Source organism: Amblyomma americanum, chromosome 6 (assembly GCF_052857255.1).
Source record: "Amblyomma americanum isolate KBUSLIRL-KWMA chromosome 6, ASM5285725v1, whole genome shotgun sequence".
NCBI lineage: Eukaryota > Metazoa > Arthropoda > Arachnida > Ixodida > Ixodidae > Amblyomma > Amblyomma americanum.
The window spans coordinates 169,041,241-169,057,700 of record NC_135502.1 but is presented as its reverse complement, the minus strand read 5'-3'; the positions used below and the strand labels follow the sequence as shown (position 1 = coordinate 169,057,700).

At 48.0% G+C, this 16,460-nt stretch overlaps 1 protein-coding gene across 1 annotated transcript in view; it reads left to right on the top strand.

The window, feature by feature from the left end:
* LOC144094168 (uncharacterized) overlaps positions 1–16,460 on the top strand; it is a 459,487-nt gene that overhangs the window by 276,995 nt on the left and 166,032 nt on the right. The window contains exons 24-28 of the mRNA XM_077628085.1: positions 2,867–2,911; positions 4,058–4,111; positions 12,344–12,442; positions 15,175–15,336; positions 16,147–16,344. Coding sequence (XP_077484211.1) covers positions 2,867–2,911; positions 4,058–4,111; positions 12,344–12,442; positions 15,175–15,336; positions 16,147–16,344 — 558 coding nt within the window. The remainder of the gene's footprint in view (positions 1–2,866; positions 2,912–4,057; positions 4,112–12,343; positions 12,443–15,174; positions 15,337–16,146; positions 16,345–16,460) is intronic.

The following is a 16,460-nucleotide window of genomic DNA, read 5'->3' as shown; positions in this document are numbered from 1 at the left end:
ATTCACGAGACGTACATAAAGAGGAGCCACATAACAGGGGTTCCCTGCACTACTCTTTCTGCTCGCTCACTCGGTTATATTGTGCTGTCTCGCACAACGCATGCAAACGCCTTTTCGGCGGACGGCCTAAGGAATGGTATGTGAACGGCTCCAGATTAATTGTAGGAAATAGCTGAAAAAAAAGTCATAATTTAATGAAAAAAAAACCTATGGCAAGGACTACATGGCGGACGCCAACAGTCACCGAAACCAAGGAGTATATGTGTCTTTAATTTGTAGTGTTCATCAATGGAAGGTCAATAGCGTTACTATCGTTAAAGGTGATTGGTTAGGCAGCAGACTAAAAAACGACCCGATGCCGCCGGTGGGATCTGAACCCACTACCTTCGAATTCCGCGTCCGGTGCTCTACCAACTGATCTACGGCGACGGCTGTCCAATTTTCTGCTTTCGGGAGTATTTATTTTTAGTGTAACCGAACATTCAGATCGCGTTCCTACGCGGCACTAGCGGTAATACAGGACGACTACTTCGGCCGCTAGGGACGAGGGCGAGGCTGGTGAACACTTTGGAGGTTCGGTTACGCTACACGCAAATACCCCTAAAGCAGAACATTGGACAGCAGTCGCCGTAGCACAGCTGATAGAGCATCGAACGCTTGATTCGCAGGTCGAGGGTTCGGATAACTCCGGTGGCTTGTGGTTGTTTTTTCTTCTGCTCTCTAAGTCTTTAAAAATAATTACCTATTGATCTCCCATTGTTGAACACCACAAATGAAAAAAAGCATCCCCTAAGCTGCTTGTTTCGGTGACTGTTGGCTTCCGTCTGGTATGAGTAACGAGCCCCTCTTCACCCCTTGGTTGTCTGCTCTATGGCAAGTAAATATAGCAGATGAAGGACAAGGTGAGTACGTAGGCACAATCATCGTTGTAAAGTTTCCAAGTTACGTGGGTTATTTTGCTGCATACAGGTTCGGCGTGACATCGCACATCATTTCTTGAATTCATGTTTTCTACTGTTCTGTTGTGCAAGACGTAGTCTACGGACGCTCAATTCATGACGAGCCGTTTGAAAAAATCGACATTACTGACTGTGTTGACCGAAATGTGCTTATGACTTATCTATGTGATGTTTCTTGATTCTGCGTCTTCAGATAATGGTTAAATGAAACACCGGCAACTATAACCAACATTGAAAATTGTTGTAAAACCTCATGTCCACTCTGGTGAAGAGAAAAATGATTCATGACCACCCACCGGAGCGCACCGGTATAGACATAAAGAAGTGTAGAGCTTTCTCAGGAAATCGTGCTTTAAGAAAAATATTGGCCTCGTTCGTGGCGCACACAGCAACGATTACTCCAATGAATAGGGTAGATGTAAGTGGGGAAGGCTCTCCTGATAGAACGCACTCTATTTAGAGGGGAGTCCCGTAAACTCAATAACATAACAGCACATTTCACAATGAATGAATAGAGCATACCCAGAGAATCCGGACAAGCGCATCTCTGAACGGGAAAGAGTTTATGAACGGATTTTTTTATAACATGAAATTTCACTTCCGCAATCACTATATCCGCTGATCACACCTCGGCAGGTTTGCATTATTTTTGCTGTTTATGTTATCGATATCGTCAAAACGTTCCCCATTGCTTTTCTACGACAGTCTAAAGTGCTCGGCGCGAGCGATGGACAAACATTAAAAGAATAATTTTGCTTCCCTTGGGAGGAATGGGCCCTTGCCTTCAACATTTCCACAAGAGTACCTTACAATATTCCACATTTGCCGGGCTATAAAAAATTCACATCAAAGAATGATACACTGGACAATGCCAAACAAAAGGAAGAAGTTGAAAATTATCTTCAAAACTACTACTGAGCTCGCTCTAAGTTCTTGTTGCCTTTTTGAGAAGACAAGCTGCTGATTGGTAGAAATTTCAGAGTAACATGTGATGTTTTTTGTACTTTTTACTTCAAGAGCTTCATTGTTCTCAGCGCACGACACAATGGTTCAAAAGTAGATAGAGTTTAGGCACAGCGCTCTTCGGCAGCTGACCATAAGATCAGGATCTCAATCACAACAGTGTACGCATCATTTTGACGACAGGGAAACTCAAATGCGTGTGTGTACTGATGCTTAGCCGAACGTAGGGAACTTGCTCTGGTCAACCATTTAATTAAAACAGAGCCGTCCACCACGACTGCCATAGATGTCCGCATGTAAGTGCCCAGTAGTTAGTTCATACGGCAGTACACGAATCCTCAAATCGTGTCTATTTGCGTAGGCTGTGCTATGTATTACTGCATAAGAGCTTTGACTTTTTTTTTTGGCGTTTCCTCGTTGACATTTAGGATAATAATGTTCGGTACGCAAGCCTCCTGGGGTAACAATGGCGAAAACCAAAAAATATATTTCAAATAGGAGCCCTCTGTCCATGTCAGTCTTGGCGGATTTGGATAAATGCTTGTGGCGCCCTATGCAAACCTGCTAAAGCGATGATCTGGAAGCGCGTCACAGCTGCAGTATTCAGGCACCCCGGCTGAAACGAACGCAGGATAGCGAAAGACGACAATCTCTCTCGACAAGCATAAAAATGGAACAGCAGCAATATTTGACATGAAGTATTACAGTAACGGCAACAGTCTCTCGCTAGAAGATTTTATTAAAGAGGAGGTGGGGAGGGGAACATGTCAGTGAAGTCCCAACCACCCTCTGCAAGAGAGGGTTATTCGGTTCGAAATCCGCACTGGCTTTTTTATGCGCACTTTACGGGAAGCGACATGAGGGGACTTAGTTTCATTGCAACGTCTTGTGACTACCGTGTTTCTTTAATATGTTTCTTTTTCTGCTCTTCTCAATCTTTGCAGGGTGACGCTGGAAGGCCGGGAGCGCCAGGCCTTCAAGGGCTTCGAGTAAGTTCATTTTTTCAACCAAAATTAAGTTTCCTTATCTGCTGACACTCTTTAAAATCTTGTGTTTGTTGTCTAATTGAAAAGTTCTCATTCTTTTGATAATCGCTTATTATCTCCTCAGTAAACATAGCAATGGAATCTTTTATCACTATATTGAAGAAAGGAATCGCAGTCGCGGCAGCCACGGATAGGGGTTTGGTGCCCTTGAACTATTTATTAGGCGATAGCGTATTCAGCTCGTTCGGCCGAAGCGCTGTCGCCGTGACCTAGTATTGAGAGGAAATCCTCAGAAACGTGTTGCAAAAATGATGGAGGCCTTGTATGATGCATATGAGGACATCTCTGGAAGCAATTTATTGTGCTGTCATGAAGATGTTGTCAGCAATAATGCGAGTTGATACTGGTACGAATGCTTGAAAACTGCACGAACAGAAATTGCCAACCCCTTCAATAGTCCTATGCGCATTCCTCAATATGGCTTAGAGATGATAATGCACAGATGTGCCGGCACTTAGTACACGGTCCACAGGCCGCAATGTGAATTGACCACGGTGGCGTAAGCTATTAGGCGGTGCCTAAGCGTCTCCTAATTTTTCTCCGCTACAAAGTTCCGCTGCTTGGCTGGAGGCATTAAATAGATGGGAATGTGTGAGACCACATTGACCACATTTTATGGTTGCAGTCGAGAAAAAAGCCACGTTCTTTTAAATAGGCGGCAAATCTCTTTTAGGCAACATTTAGCACTCGTAACCGTCGAACCTACACATCTAAACCTCAGTTTGCGCGACGAAAAGTCTATTTTTATACCTGGTTCAGAAACTTCCATGCTTTCTTAATATCTGACAGCAACAAAAATTTTGGAGTCATTTTAGGGAAACCAAACTGCATATCCTAAATGTTTGAAAAAAAAAACACAAAGTTGAGACAGTTTTCTGGGAAGGTCTCATGAGGATAAACTACTGAAAAAAAGTTTTAGGTGTGCATATTTGTCGATATTAATTTTTTATCCTCTTCATCACCAACGCTATTTGCAAGGAACTTCAAAACGCTGAAAAAAATAGCGGGTCCAAATTATCCATTCCCTTTTCTGGGAGAAAATAGACAAGAGTTGTCTCCTTGAAACTATCTTACCCCCTCCTTTCGCAGGGCACCCCGGGCCTTCCTGGCATTCCAGGCAAGGACGGCATCCCTGGGGAGAGGGTAAGTCTTGCGCTTCATTGCCATGATTTGCCTGCTTGGTCGTTCTGTTTTATAGTTTATGTTCATTATTTCGTTTGGATATTTCCTCAACTACTGAGAGAGGAGCGAAATTTAATTCTAATTGAGTTCTGTATCACACTTCCCTCTCACCTAATACGGTGGCAGGCATCAAAATGCTATAAACTAGGAACGAGGAAATCGAACAGCTCCAAATTGTCTCGTTTTGCTACTCGTGCTACATATGCTGTTCACTTGTTCTAATATTTGATTATTGCTACCAATTTATATTATGCAATTAAATATTTATATGCCGCCTTCCTAGCTTGATTTTGTAATTTATGCTTTATTTAATTACTAACAAGAGGTCTCGCCACAGTGTTTAACTATGGGCCCTCTTTCTGCATACCACACCCCTTTTGCAATGTACCAATTATTGAGGAATGAAGTCAAAAGACTGAACAAAGAAGCTATTAGTTAATAATATCTTAATAGTGCAGGGCATCGTGCTACGCCATGGTGAATGTACAAAGTATATATTGTTTCACACTAGTTAGCTAACACCCGCGCCTTTCGGAATGCCTGATTTATGAAAAACGTATTTGCTAGGTCATTTACTCTGTAAACTTCCTTCATAAGTTAATTATTTATTGCGAGGCGAAAAAGGTCAGCCAGAAGCAGCACAGAGAAACATTTGTACCAGCCAGGCTCCGAGCACTTTAGAATTGCGCACGGTCTCTCGACAGGCACTGTCCTTTATTACGGCTGATATTTCGCCTTTTTTCTGAGACGTTTTTAATGCGCCTCTTCAGGCAGCATACGACCAGAACTAGCAAAGAGGAGGAAGAAATATGCGTTAGGGGGGTCAGGATTTCCTGTATTCATTCCTTTACTCCTGAGACTACGCACGTGCAGCACCTATAACGAAACCAGCGGTTGTTCTAAGTGGCACTCACGTTGAGCTAGTTCCTCTACAGCCGCCTTCCGGAACTATGCCTACCTGCACCACTCTCCTCCTCACCTAAAGCAGCAGGAAATCCATACCATCGACTCATAGTTGAAGGTAGATCTGCCACCTGCACATACCGATTCCCCATTATCTCAAGGTGAGGACTACAAAAACTAGCAAACTCGGCCCGAAAGTGAACATCACATGTGTGTAAAGAGCCAAAGCACACTAGCTTTTTTAAAACGCATCAGCTCTCCTATAATTAATTAAGGAATGTTCCTATGAAGGACAAAAATCTGCCAACGATCGTTCGAAAGCGTAAATAGCCATCATAATAACTGAGACAATTACTGTGGCAGTTAATTCGTTTCCTCAAAAATAATTTTCAACTAAAGCAGAATTATCTCAATGCAATATTCTATACTTTAGGTAACAAGAAACGCGATCGGCATCGTAAAAAAAAGCGTTCACATGCAGATTAAACAATTCAATCCTGATGGCCGGAAATTTAATTTAGTTGGTAACTGCTGCCTGAGATGGATATTTGTTAGTTGTTGGGTGTGACGTTCTGGGGCGACAAATGGGTACTGACCATACGGGGGGGCTCCGGATTAATGACCACTTAGAATTTCTTAGCGTGCGCTGACGTGGCATAGCACAAGGGCATTTTTTTTCATTAAATTGTTTGACCGGCAGTACGACGTACAAGGCGGCAGAGCGTCTTAAGAACAATCTCCGTGGTGCCCTGCACCCTATCTCGCTACATGCAGATAATACGTCGCCGAACTAGGTTGTTCGGAAGCTTCTGAGTGAACGGCTAGACGCCGTTGCCGATCACGCTTTCGCTTCCTTCCTGCCTTGGCGCCGCGCGTCGGTTTCTAGCCATTCCCTTATTTGCCAGTCCGAACAGTGCAGTCCTTTAAGACAACGCTTGTACTGCCGCCCGCAAATATAACACGAACGCTCAAGTGCGTGGTTTCCACTACCATTACCGTGGGCGCAGTAGGTCAGCTGAAGCCCAATCGCTATCGTCAGCCCCTGCCCCCTCCCCCCGTGCAGCATCAACTCGCTCCCCTTTGACGCTAATATATTTCGATCCAAGCGACGCGCTCGAGCGATGGTGTTCAGTTTGAAGGAGGTACATAATTCGAAGGGGCACGATGCTTAAGTGTTCAGTCTGGGTACTTTTGCCACCGACGCCTTCAAAACGCAGATAGCTAGTATCTATCGCCTCCGCGTACTTGCATGACTCGGGAACTTCGCAGACAATACCTTAACGCGTTGAAATATCAGAACCATTTTTGCGAGTGGCACGCGTGGTGCGCATGTGCGCTCCACAGTCGCAACTGTGTACACGTAGTTAGAGAGCAGTATCGTTCTCCACATTTACTGCTACCTGCTATAATTCCCACCCAGCTCTGTTTCCACCGACACCGACAAGAGTTCCAGCCACTCACTCAATGACTAGCACGTAACCAACAAGCTCAGCTGGGCCACCGTCGTCACCAACATGAGTTCCTACCGCCTCCATCGTGTCTGCCATGTGCCCAATAATCTCTCCAGTAACGCCTCCATGAGTTCTTGCCGCCACCACCGCACCACACATCTCTCCAACACGCCCAGTATTTTTCCAAAGTCACCAATATGGTCCTAACCCGCACATCGTGGTTTCCAATGTGTCCAACGAGATTTCCAGCAGAAATCATGTTGAAATTATTGAGCAGAGCTGTAGAAGAACGGAATCTTAGTTCCCTACAAATTAAGCGGTGTGCGACGCGTACGAAGCGAACAGGCCGGGAACCAGGAGTAGACTACTTAACTCTACTTGGCGCGTGGCTCCGCGCAGCCGGCGCCAGCGCGTGTTGCGAGCCGAGGCGGCGCAGCATTGATGATGGCGATAGCGCCGCAGAGAGGAAAAAGAAAAAGAATGGCGGTCAACAGCGCGGCCTCAGGAGACATGCTTCTTGAAGGCACGGACCGAGTCAAGCGTAGAACTTGAGCTTGATGCTTCTCGTGGGCGGGTCGCAAGAGAAACATGCTTGATGTAGGCGGGTTTCATGCGGTCCATAGCGACGATCTTTTCTCACCCGTCGATGGCCAGCTTCAGAGTTCTGTGACTGCGCTGAAGGACCTATCCATCGTTAGGAAGGGTCAGTGAAGCTTTGACGTTGTCCCGACGCAAAAAGACGTGTGGACGTGACGAGATCTCTGCTGACGAAGAATTAGCGATTCGATATGCGTGTGAAGACGGCCTGCAGGCGTCTGAAGAGCAGGCTTAGTTGCTCGACGTAAGCAGGCGGAGAGATGTCCTCCGTTCACTCCGAAACAAAGATTTCACGTGACAGACGGAGGCTTCTCCGTAGACCAACTCAACCGCCGTGCGCTGGAGGTCATCTTTAAACGCTGATCTAAGGCGAATGAGAAATAGAGGAAGGTCATCGGGCCAAGAAGTGCGAGCTTCGCGAGCAACAGTGGCGGACATAGCTGGCGGTGTAAGCGTTCAGCCATGCCGTTCGTGGAGAGATTGTAGGTTAAAAATAGACAACTTCGTTGAGCGAGTACAAACGACATCCGTTTATTTCGAGTTACATGACACGACTTCCCCTCCGAGGGGCGATGGGTGGTTTCTCTTTCCCAGCATTCTTGGCTTGCCTTGCCTTCCGACTTGGAGCGGTCTTGTTTCGGTTTCGCAACAGAGATGGCATGCGGTGGTGTCAATATGGCGCGCGTCAAGCAGAGAAGTCAGGGTGCAAGACTACGCGCACTCAAACTGATGCCCACGATCCGTCGCGACTAGGGAAAATCCATCAACTGATAAAAGTAGACGCCACTCAGACGCCGTGATGTCAGACAGCGGAAAGTCTGCGGGCCACAGTGTGTAGCGGACTACACACGTTAGGATGTAGCCGCAACCCCTTGATGCGTGAAAAGGGCCAACAATGTTGGCGTGGACATGGTAGAAGCGACAGTCGGGAGAGCGGGAATGGTTGTGAGGCGACTTCGTGTGGCACGTCGTTTTCGCACGCTGACAGCACAAGTACGAGGCCAGCGACGCACATCTCGGGTGACGTTAGGCCAGACGAACCTGGACGTGAAGAGCAGCTGCGTGGTACGAATGCCGGGATGGCTAACGTTTTGCAGCTGTTCGAAGAACTGGCGGTGGAAAGCGGTGGGAAGAAAAAGAAAAAGACTTGGAGCACCACAGAAGACGTCGAACACGATGCTGCCGGAGCAGAAGGGCAGAGGGACCGGCGACAAGGACAGGAAACCAGGGGTGGCTTGAAGCTCGCAGTCTTTCTCCCCTGTGCGGCAGCCAGCGCTGCGAAGTCGAGCGTGCCTGATAAAAGAGCATCGAAAGAGAGAGCGCACCGGCGGCACTGTTCACGGGCCCGGCTATGTACCTGATCTCCACCGCAAACTTGGAAATAAAGCTCAGGTGCCGTATTTCTCGCGCGGCGTATGAGCTCTGATTCGCACGAAATGCAGAGGCTAAGGGGTTGTGGTTCATAAGCGCATAAAAAACAGCTCCTTCTAAGATGTGGCGGAAACTTACTGTAAAGCGTTTCAGTGGGCTTGACATTCTGGGAGAAAAAAACCCGCGGGCGCCAGAAGTCATGGTGAAGCTGTTGCAGAACGGCGTCTAGTACAGCTGCATTGGAGGCATCTGTGATGAGACGCAATGGCGTGTCGGCCAGCGGGTGCATGAGTGGAGCGGCGTCGGCAAGGGCGTTTTTGGCGGCTTGGAAGGCGTATTCGGCAGCTGACGTCAGCTGGAAAGGATTGTCAGGAAAATGTGACGAGTTTATGAGATCGTTGAGGGCAAGGCAATGCGGGAAATGTCGGACAAGAAACATCGGTGGAAGTTTAAGATCCCGAGGAACTCTAGGAGCTTGCGAAGCGACTTGGGGCGAGGAAAGTCACGGAAAGAGAGCACCTTGCTGCCCAAAGGCAGAATTCCCTGCACTGGCATGTGATGGCCAAGAAACTCGATGTCACTGACGACGAAAAGCACTTCGATGGATTCATGACGAGGCCGTCCTCTTCGAGGCGTGGAAAGAGCAGGCGCAGGTGTTCAGCTTGTTCCTCCGGCGAAGAACTGGCGACGAGCAGATCACTGAGGTACGCGAAAAAAAACGCAGACCACGAGTGACCTCGTTGGTGAAGTGTTGCAGCGTCTCAGCACCATTCTACGGACCAAACGTATGCAGACATACTTTAAGAGGCCAGACGGTGTTACAATGGCAGTCCTAGAATGTCTGCGTGCTCCACCGGGATGTGATGTTAAGCCTTCACCAGGTCAAGCTTGCAAAATGACCATGCCAAGCACATTGGCCGCACAGTTGTGAATATGAGGCAGGGGTATGCATCCGGGACGTTGCAGGCATTCAGGGCACGATAGTCTCCACAAGGGCGCCAGTCACGGTGTCACGATTCGGCACCATAAGCAGCGCCGAAGACAAGCTTCCGCAGGAGAGCCCAGTTGCAGTTTATGGTCGAATTCGCGGCGTACTATGGTGAGGCAATATCCAGCAAGACAACATGGCCGTCAGAACACTGGCGGGCGTGTAGTTACTATGTAATGCGTGACGGCGGGGTGGACCGGAAGTTCGAGGTTGCTGGAAATCGTGATGGCAGGAAAATCGGCCAGAATCTCATCGTACGCTGACGACAGCAGCTACAGAGCAGCTTGGAAGGTGTTGGTGGTCACAGGCGCGAGGGTGCCGTTCACGCACAAGTGAGTCGCATGGTCCAGAAGTCGGCGAGATCGAAGGTCTACAGGCAGGCCAAAAGTGGCGCGAAAGTCCGCACTGAGAGTGACCAAACGTACGTCCGGGATAATAAAAATTCATTAGTAGGTGAGGTGTAAGCCCATATCAAGGTTGATTGCGCGCTGTCCATAGGTTGCGATCTGGGAGGTGTTCACCGTCTGCAAAGGCGTTCCTGGCACAGCGCATTGCCGATCAAGTCAAGGTTCAGGCACGACGCTAACCTTGGCACCGGTGTCCGCCAGGAAGCGGCATACCAAGATCCTGTCGGTGACGTAAAGCAGGCGGCTGGGTGCAGAGCCTGTGTCATGTGCCGCCATCAGTCACTCACTGGCACGTTTCCCGACCACATGCAAGGCTTCCGGCGCAAGCAGGCAGCGGTCCCGAGCTTGCGATGATATCAGCAGAACCCAACACGACCTGGACTCGATGATGGCGCAACCGTCGGTGAGAGTAACGTGGGCAGCTATGAGGAATTGACGCTCGCCCTTAGGCAAAGGTGTTCGCGAGCTGGTCTATTTTATCCTCGAGACTTCACTGCCGGTTTACGAGACTGTATGACGGGGCGGTCGAAATTCGAGCCAGAGAACGCGGGCTGAGGTACGGGCAGCCAAATTTGCGAGCTTATCCAGGGTAACATACCTGCTGCGGCTAGGACCACGAGGTTCCGAGGCAGGCGCTGAGGGAATAGCTCGCGGAGTAGCGGTCTGTTCACGTCCTGCGGGCGGTCGCTTAGCAGCTGTCGCATGTCATGAAGGAGCTGAGATGGTCGATGGTGGCCAAGGGCCTCGGCACTGAGCAATTGGTGCAGGTGGCTGCGCTTCAATATTCAATTCAATGTTTATTTCCAGAAAGTGCCTGGAGGGTCTCCCTAGCTAAAAGCTTCTCATGCAGCTTCACTAAGGTCAAGAAGACCGAGACATAGCAGCATCAGTAACATTATATCTTAATTAAAACAGAAACGTTACCTCTAATTTTCAACAGTAAATACAAATTTTGTACAATATTCGGAGCACTGAAGTTACAGCAGGTATATAACATAAGTCAGACATAAAAAAAAACACATTTGAAGAAGTAATAGCCTTCCGGGCCAAGACTGTAGCCTTGAAGTGGCGGTACGGAGAAGGGTCAGGTGTCTTCTAAACGCACTTGCTGCAGGGCTAGTTGGTTTTGGTTCATAATTAAATAGTTTTAGGCGCAAAAAAGGACAAGACACATAGGGTAGGAGACAGGACGAAGCGCCAACTTTCAACTGATTTTATTTGAAACGTACTTAAATAGCTTGTCGTCACATGTGCAGATGGGTCACCTAAAGCTCAAGTACGACTTGATAAGCGATTAGGCCGGGAACCAGGTGTTGCAATGCTGTAGTGTCCCTTCAGGGACTCTTGAGGTTCTAAATAAATAAACAAACAAACAAATAAATAAATAAATAAATAAATAAATAAATAAATAAATAAATAAATAAATAAATAAATAAATAAATAAATAAATAAATAAATAAATAAATAAATAAATAGAGTACTTCATTCTCCTATGCGTGTGGCTGCGCGCCGCACTGCTGATGGCGATAGCGCCGCTACAGACCTTCTGTATGTGCAGGAGTTTACTCATAAGCTATCGCGTCACGCCCTTTAGAGAGAGTCCCCTGTCATTTTTCAGCTGCGCGTGCCAACACAATTAGGAAACACGTAGAAGCAAGACGACACTGAATTCCTAGACTTAATTACATTCGCACTCTTTCCGTCCACTTTTCTGCTGTGGCCTTGACCATGACCTACTAAGAGGCCTGAATCCAGAATACATTGCAGACTACCATGACCTACCAAGAGGTCTGAGTCCAGACTACATTTCAGAAAGTCGCAGTGTGACTAGTAAGAAATTGGAGAGCACATTGAGGCTCCGCTGCAAGGATATTATGTAGGCGTTAATGAGTTAATACCCTTATATACGCAACTGATGATTCTCAACTTTACGTGCATTGGCCCTGTTTCCTGTCCTTCTGCAATGGTGCAGTGGTTAATTGGTGTGCCGCTGCCCTGCGACGGAAGGCACTGCCACCGATGGGGCTTGTGCGACGTAGTTTGCTCTTCCCGAGCAACCTCTACCGATCAATCATTAATTTAAGGCCTACCTGCCACGGTGGTGAGTCTGCTTAGAATCCGATGGGCAGTTTGAGATGACACCACAAGGTCACGTGACCTTGGTGGCCCACCTAGATTGCTTCCCTACTAAGCCTTTCCACCCACCAAACTAGGAAGCTGAAAAACACTCCTGAGTACCTCTTTCCTTTTAATATATTCTAGAGAACCGGCCAGATAATTAAGGTAATAAGGAATCTTCTGGCTCAAAGGCAAAGCATTTTGGCGTTGTTTAAGAGAGGAAAAGCCATTTTTATCACGAACGCCAGTTCATTCACTAGCAGTGAGATTCCTCGGCAAAAGATATTTCAGTCCAGCATTGCATGCAAAAGCATGGAATTATCGAAGCGAACTTACCTTCCTCCATTGCGCAACCCAGGGCCAGCCCGGAGCTGATGGAAAACCAGGCGAACAAGGCATCCAGGGCACGCAGGGGCTGCCAGGCTTGACTGGGCTACCCGGAGCTAAAGGAGACCAGGTAAGCCACGCACAACAGTGCCCCCTGGAATACTACAGCTCTTGTTGTTGACCGAATCGATTTATAACAATTTATCGCAATTAATCTTCAGATCATTATGTCCCGGTGCCCTCGCCTCCTCTCTCCTGCAAAAAAAAAGTTTTTGATGCGCAGAAACCACAAAATGAATATTACGCAGGACACTTAATACCGATTACTTGCTGTGAAAGAAAGGATATGCACGCGGAGTGTTCGGCTGCGGCGATGGCGTATTACTATAATGCAGAGAACAGCGAAGCTGATCATTTTGCTCCGCCGGAGTGGAAGTTGATGAAGACAACGATAGCCAAACCCAGCGCGAGACTGGTCGCTGTTGTTGCTTTACAGGCAACAGCACCGACTGGCAGTTTAGGGCGCGAGTTATTGCGCTGTGTTGATGGCGCGGTGATCTAATGAAGTGCAAATCTGATCCTGTGGCCTGGATTCGAAACCCATTCACGGAGATATAATATAATAAATTTCTGAATGACGTAGGCTTTGCCGATGACTTCATGAAGCGGCGTGGTTTTTCGGACCATCTCGTCTCATCTCGGCTTCATCTCGTCTTGTAAGAAGAAAAAACTTAAAGACTCGCACGAAATAAAGAGAACGTAGTTCAAGCTGGTTCGGAGAAGTATGTGATTACAACGTGGCCTCCTTTTCGAGAAGCTTAATAACCATATCTCTTGGACACTGCTTAGGTGTGCAGTATGCAACAGTAATCATTATGATCATCGTCCCCAAATGTGTAGTTACACACCGCGGACAACTCTGCCGCTGTCCTGCGCCAGTTGTGCTTCCTATACACCCGCAGACTTTCTAGTCTCAAGTGGCCATCTGGATTTCTAGCGCTCTCAGATATGCGTGCATTGCCTTGAAATACACCATGTTACCACACTGAGCGAATATCCGCTCTCTTTTCTCCGCATCACCCTCCTTGTGCATTGAAATTTATTAATTTTATCTAACGGTAACTTGAGAGATATTGGAGAGGAGGTACTTTTTCTGCAAGAGGTGTGGTCATGCTGATGGGGATTATGATGGCCATTCCTCTATTCATCATCATCATCATCATTCATCAGCCTGACTACAACCACTGCAGGGAAACGGCCTCTCCCTTGTCTCTCCAATTAGCCCTGTCCTTTGCCAGCTGCGCCCACGCTATGCCTGCAAACTCCCTAATCTCATCCGCCCACCTAACCTTCTGCCGTCTCCTGCTACGCTTGCCTTCTCTTGGAATTCGTTACCCTTAAGAAGCAGCGGTTATCTTGCCTTCGCAGTACATGCCCTACCCAAGCCCATTTCTTCCTCTTGATTTCTATTAGGATGTCATTAACCCGCGTTTGTTCCCTCACCCACTCTGCCCGCTTCCGCTCTGTTAACATTACACTTATCATTTTTGTTTCCGTAGCTCGCAGCGTTGACCTTAACTGATAGTACCTGTCAAATCCACTTGATTCTTATTCTCCTATCTGCCTGCTCTCATGGCCACGATGGATGCCCTCACCATTTTACATTCATAGGTGAATGCCATCATAAGTTCCAGTACCACGGCTCTTAAAGGGGCTCTGAGACGCCTTCCGAGGAGAGCACATTAACTCACTGAATCACTGCACCGTGTTGCCATGAAAACCAGAGCCAAATAATACTCTTCTACACGCAGCCGATGACCCGCTATCACGCGCGAAAGTTGACGAGCAATTCCCGGCGACTTTTTCATGCGCGCACCCTCCTCCGTCCCTTGCATCTCCGTATACAGAGTTAGAGGTGGCCATTGGATAGATTCTTTCAGACGTTAGGCAGCTACCGTGGCCGCGGCCAACAAGTCGCTTAGCTCCGGCGGGTCGGGGAGCTCCGCTCCCAGAGGGGGGATCAGCGAAGGAGCGCCTACCTTGCAGCGTGGAAAAAGTGACGAGAGGAGAGAGAAAGGCGCAAAGACGCTGATATTCAAATTTTGACTACAGATAACTCAGCTTCTACAAAGCGCATTTAAAAATTTCTTGTTGGACACTATTTCTGAAGCGGCATGCTCTAACATCCCAGGCATGCCGCGACTTTATTACAGCCCCTTTCACAGTCCCTTTAACGTGAACTGTCGGCCTTCTCAGACTTTACAACATTGCTTCAGGAATATAGCAGTAAGATGTTGGCGAGCTGATGATAGAGTCTCTGGTGCTCCGACAGCAAGCGTTCTATGGAGTACTTGAAGCGAGTTTGACGAAGTTTTGCGATGACACCTACCCAAAAAATGAGCTTGTAAGCCTGCACGCAGCATGCCCCACTAACGCTCTAAACATCATGGCAGTCGCGACAGGGCTTCTGTGACAGAACAACAGATGTTGTTGGAAATTTGGCTACTTGAAGCAATGGTAGCACTGGCACGGCTCGATTATTGACGGTACTTAACCTCGGTTGACGAAGGCTCTGCAGCGCGCTGCATAGCTGTAATAACATTGCCGGTAGGAGTGCGTGTTTGATGTAAAACCCGTCCAAGTATGTCACTTGCACATAGCGCGTTGTAGGGGGGACAAAGCTTGGTGCCGCTTACTCTTTGCTTAGCAAAGAGCTTTTAAAAGATCAGAAATGCCGCTCCAAGTGGTTTGGACATGTCGGCCAGAATGCGACTCATGTGAATGAAAAACGAGAATTGGTATTCAGTTTTTTTGTTCTCATGTGAAGCGAAATTGGGCGCACTGCCATGTTCTCAAACGCAGGGCGAGGCTGGCACTGATGGCCGTCCAGGACCACCTGGGCCGCCGGGTCCCCGCGGTGACGTCGGCAAAGAAGGGGCGACGGGGTCGCCCGGGCCCGCCGGTCGTCCCGGAGACACTGGCGAGAGAGGGTTGCCAGGACCCATGGGTGCCAGGGGATTTCAGGTAGGCTTCCTACGCAGCTCTTTAGAACGCTTTAGAATTCTGCGGGCTAGTTTCCTCCGAAAAGCAAAATTGGTGCTGTTGATGCACTTTACATGTATTTCTTTTTTCTATTCTTTTAACTTGTATATTGTTTCGCATAATTTTCTTCTGCATTTTGCATTTATGCATGTGTAGTTATCATTCCATCATGTGTGTGTATTTGCATTTTTTTAATATAATTTCATTTTATTGCCCTAAGACGCCGTCTGGGGTCTTACATAAGTGGTGGGCAAAAAAATAAATATTCCCTTTATACATGATGCGCTGAAACACTGACGGCACATCATGGGACAGGTGGTGGCAGTGATGTGGTGGGGAAGGTCGTTCCAGTTGGCTGCCGTTCTTGGAAAGAATGACGCTGAAAAGGTAGTAGTTCAATTACGTGGTCTTGAAGCTTGAAGGGAAAGGGGTGACCAGTGCGGACATAAAAATGTGAATCAGGTGCGCAGATATAGGGTTTCTCATGAAGTGCAGAACAATAAAACTTGCATAAAGACAGAGACTGGCAATGCGGCGGCGAAATGGAGGATGCTGTAGATCCGACTGCCTTTTTAGGGAAGAAATGCTGACATTGTGTGAGGAGCATAAATGAATGAATCTAGTGGGTCTATTTTGAACTTCGTCAAGGGCGTTAGCAAGATATAATTGGTGGGGTTTCCAAACTGGAGATTACTATTTTTATTTCAGCCATTCAGCTGGTGTTCTTCGATATGTCCTCCACTGCGTGTACAGTAGTGAAGACCTGATCGCTGTTCTTGGCACTGTCTGTAGGGAATGCCAGGATTGCCGGGAAGCCCGGGCCCCGCAGGAAAAGAGGGTCAGCCGGGGACGGCGGGTCCACCGGGTCCCCCGGGCCCCAGCGGCGACCGAGGCGAGAGAGGCTTCCCTGGCGAGAGGGGCCGCGCCGGGTTGCCCGGCCCTCAGGGTGTCCGCGGAGAGGCAGGACCACCGGGACACGACGGTGCCAGGGTGAGGGTCGCCTGGACCTTTCAGCAGTCTTTTCCTTGGAAAGAAATTAGGCCGACATGTCTAATGTACTTGAATGTATTTGTCATGACGGTACAAATGAATGCGAGCGTCCTGAT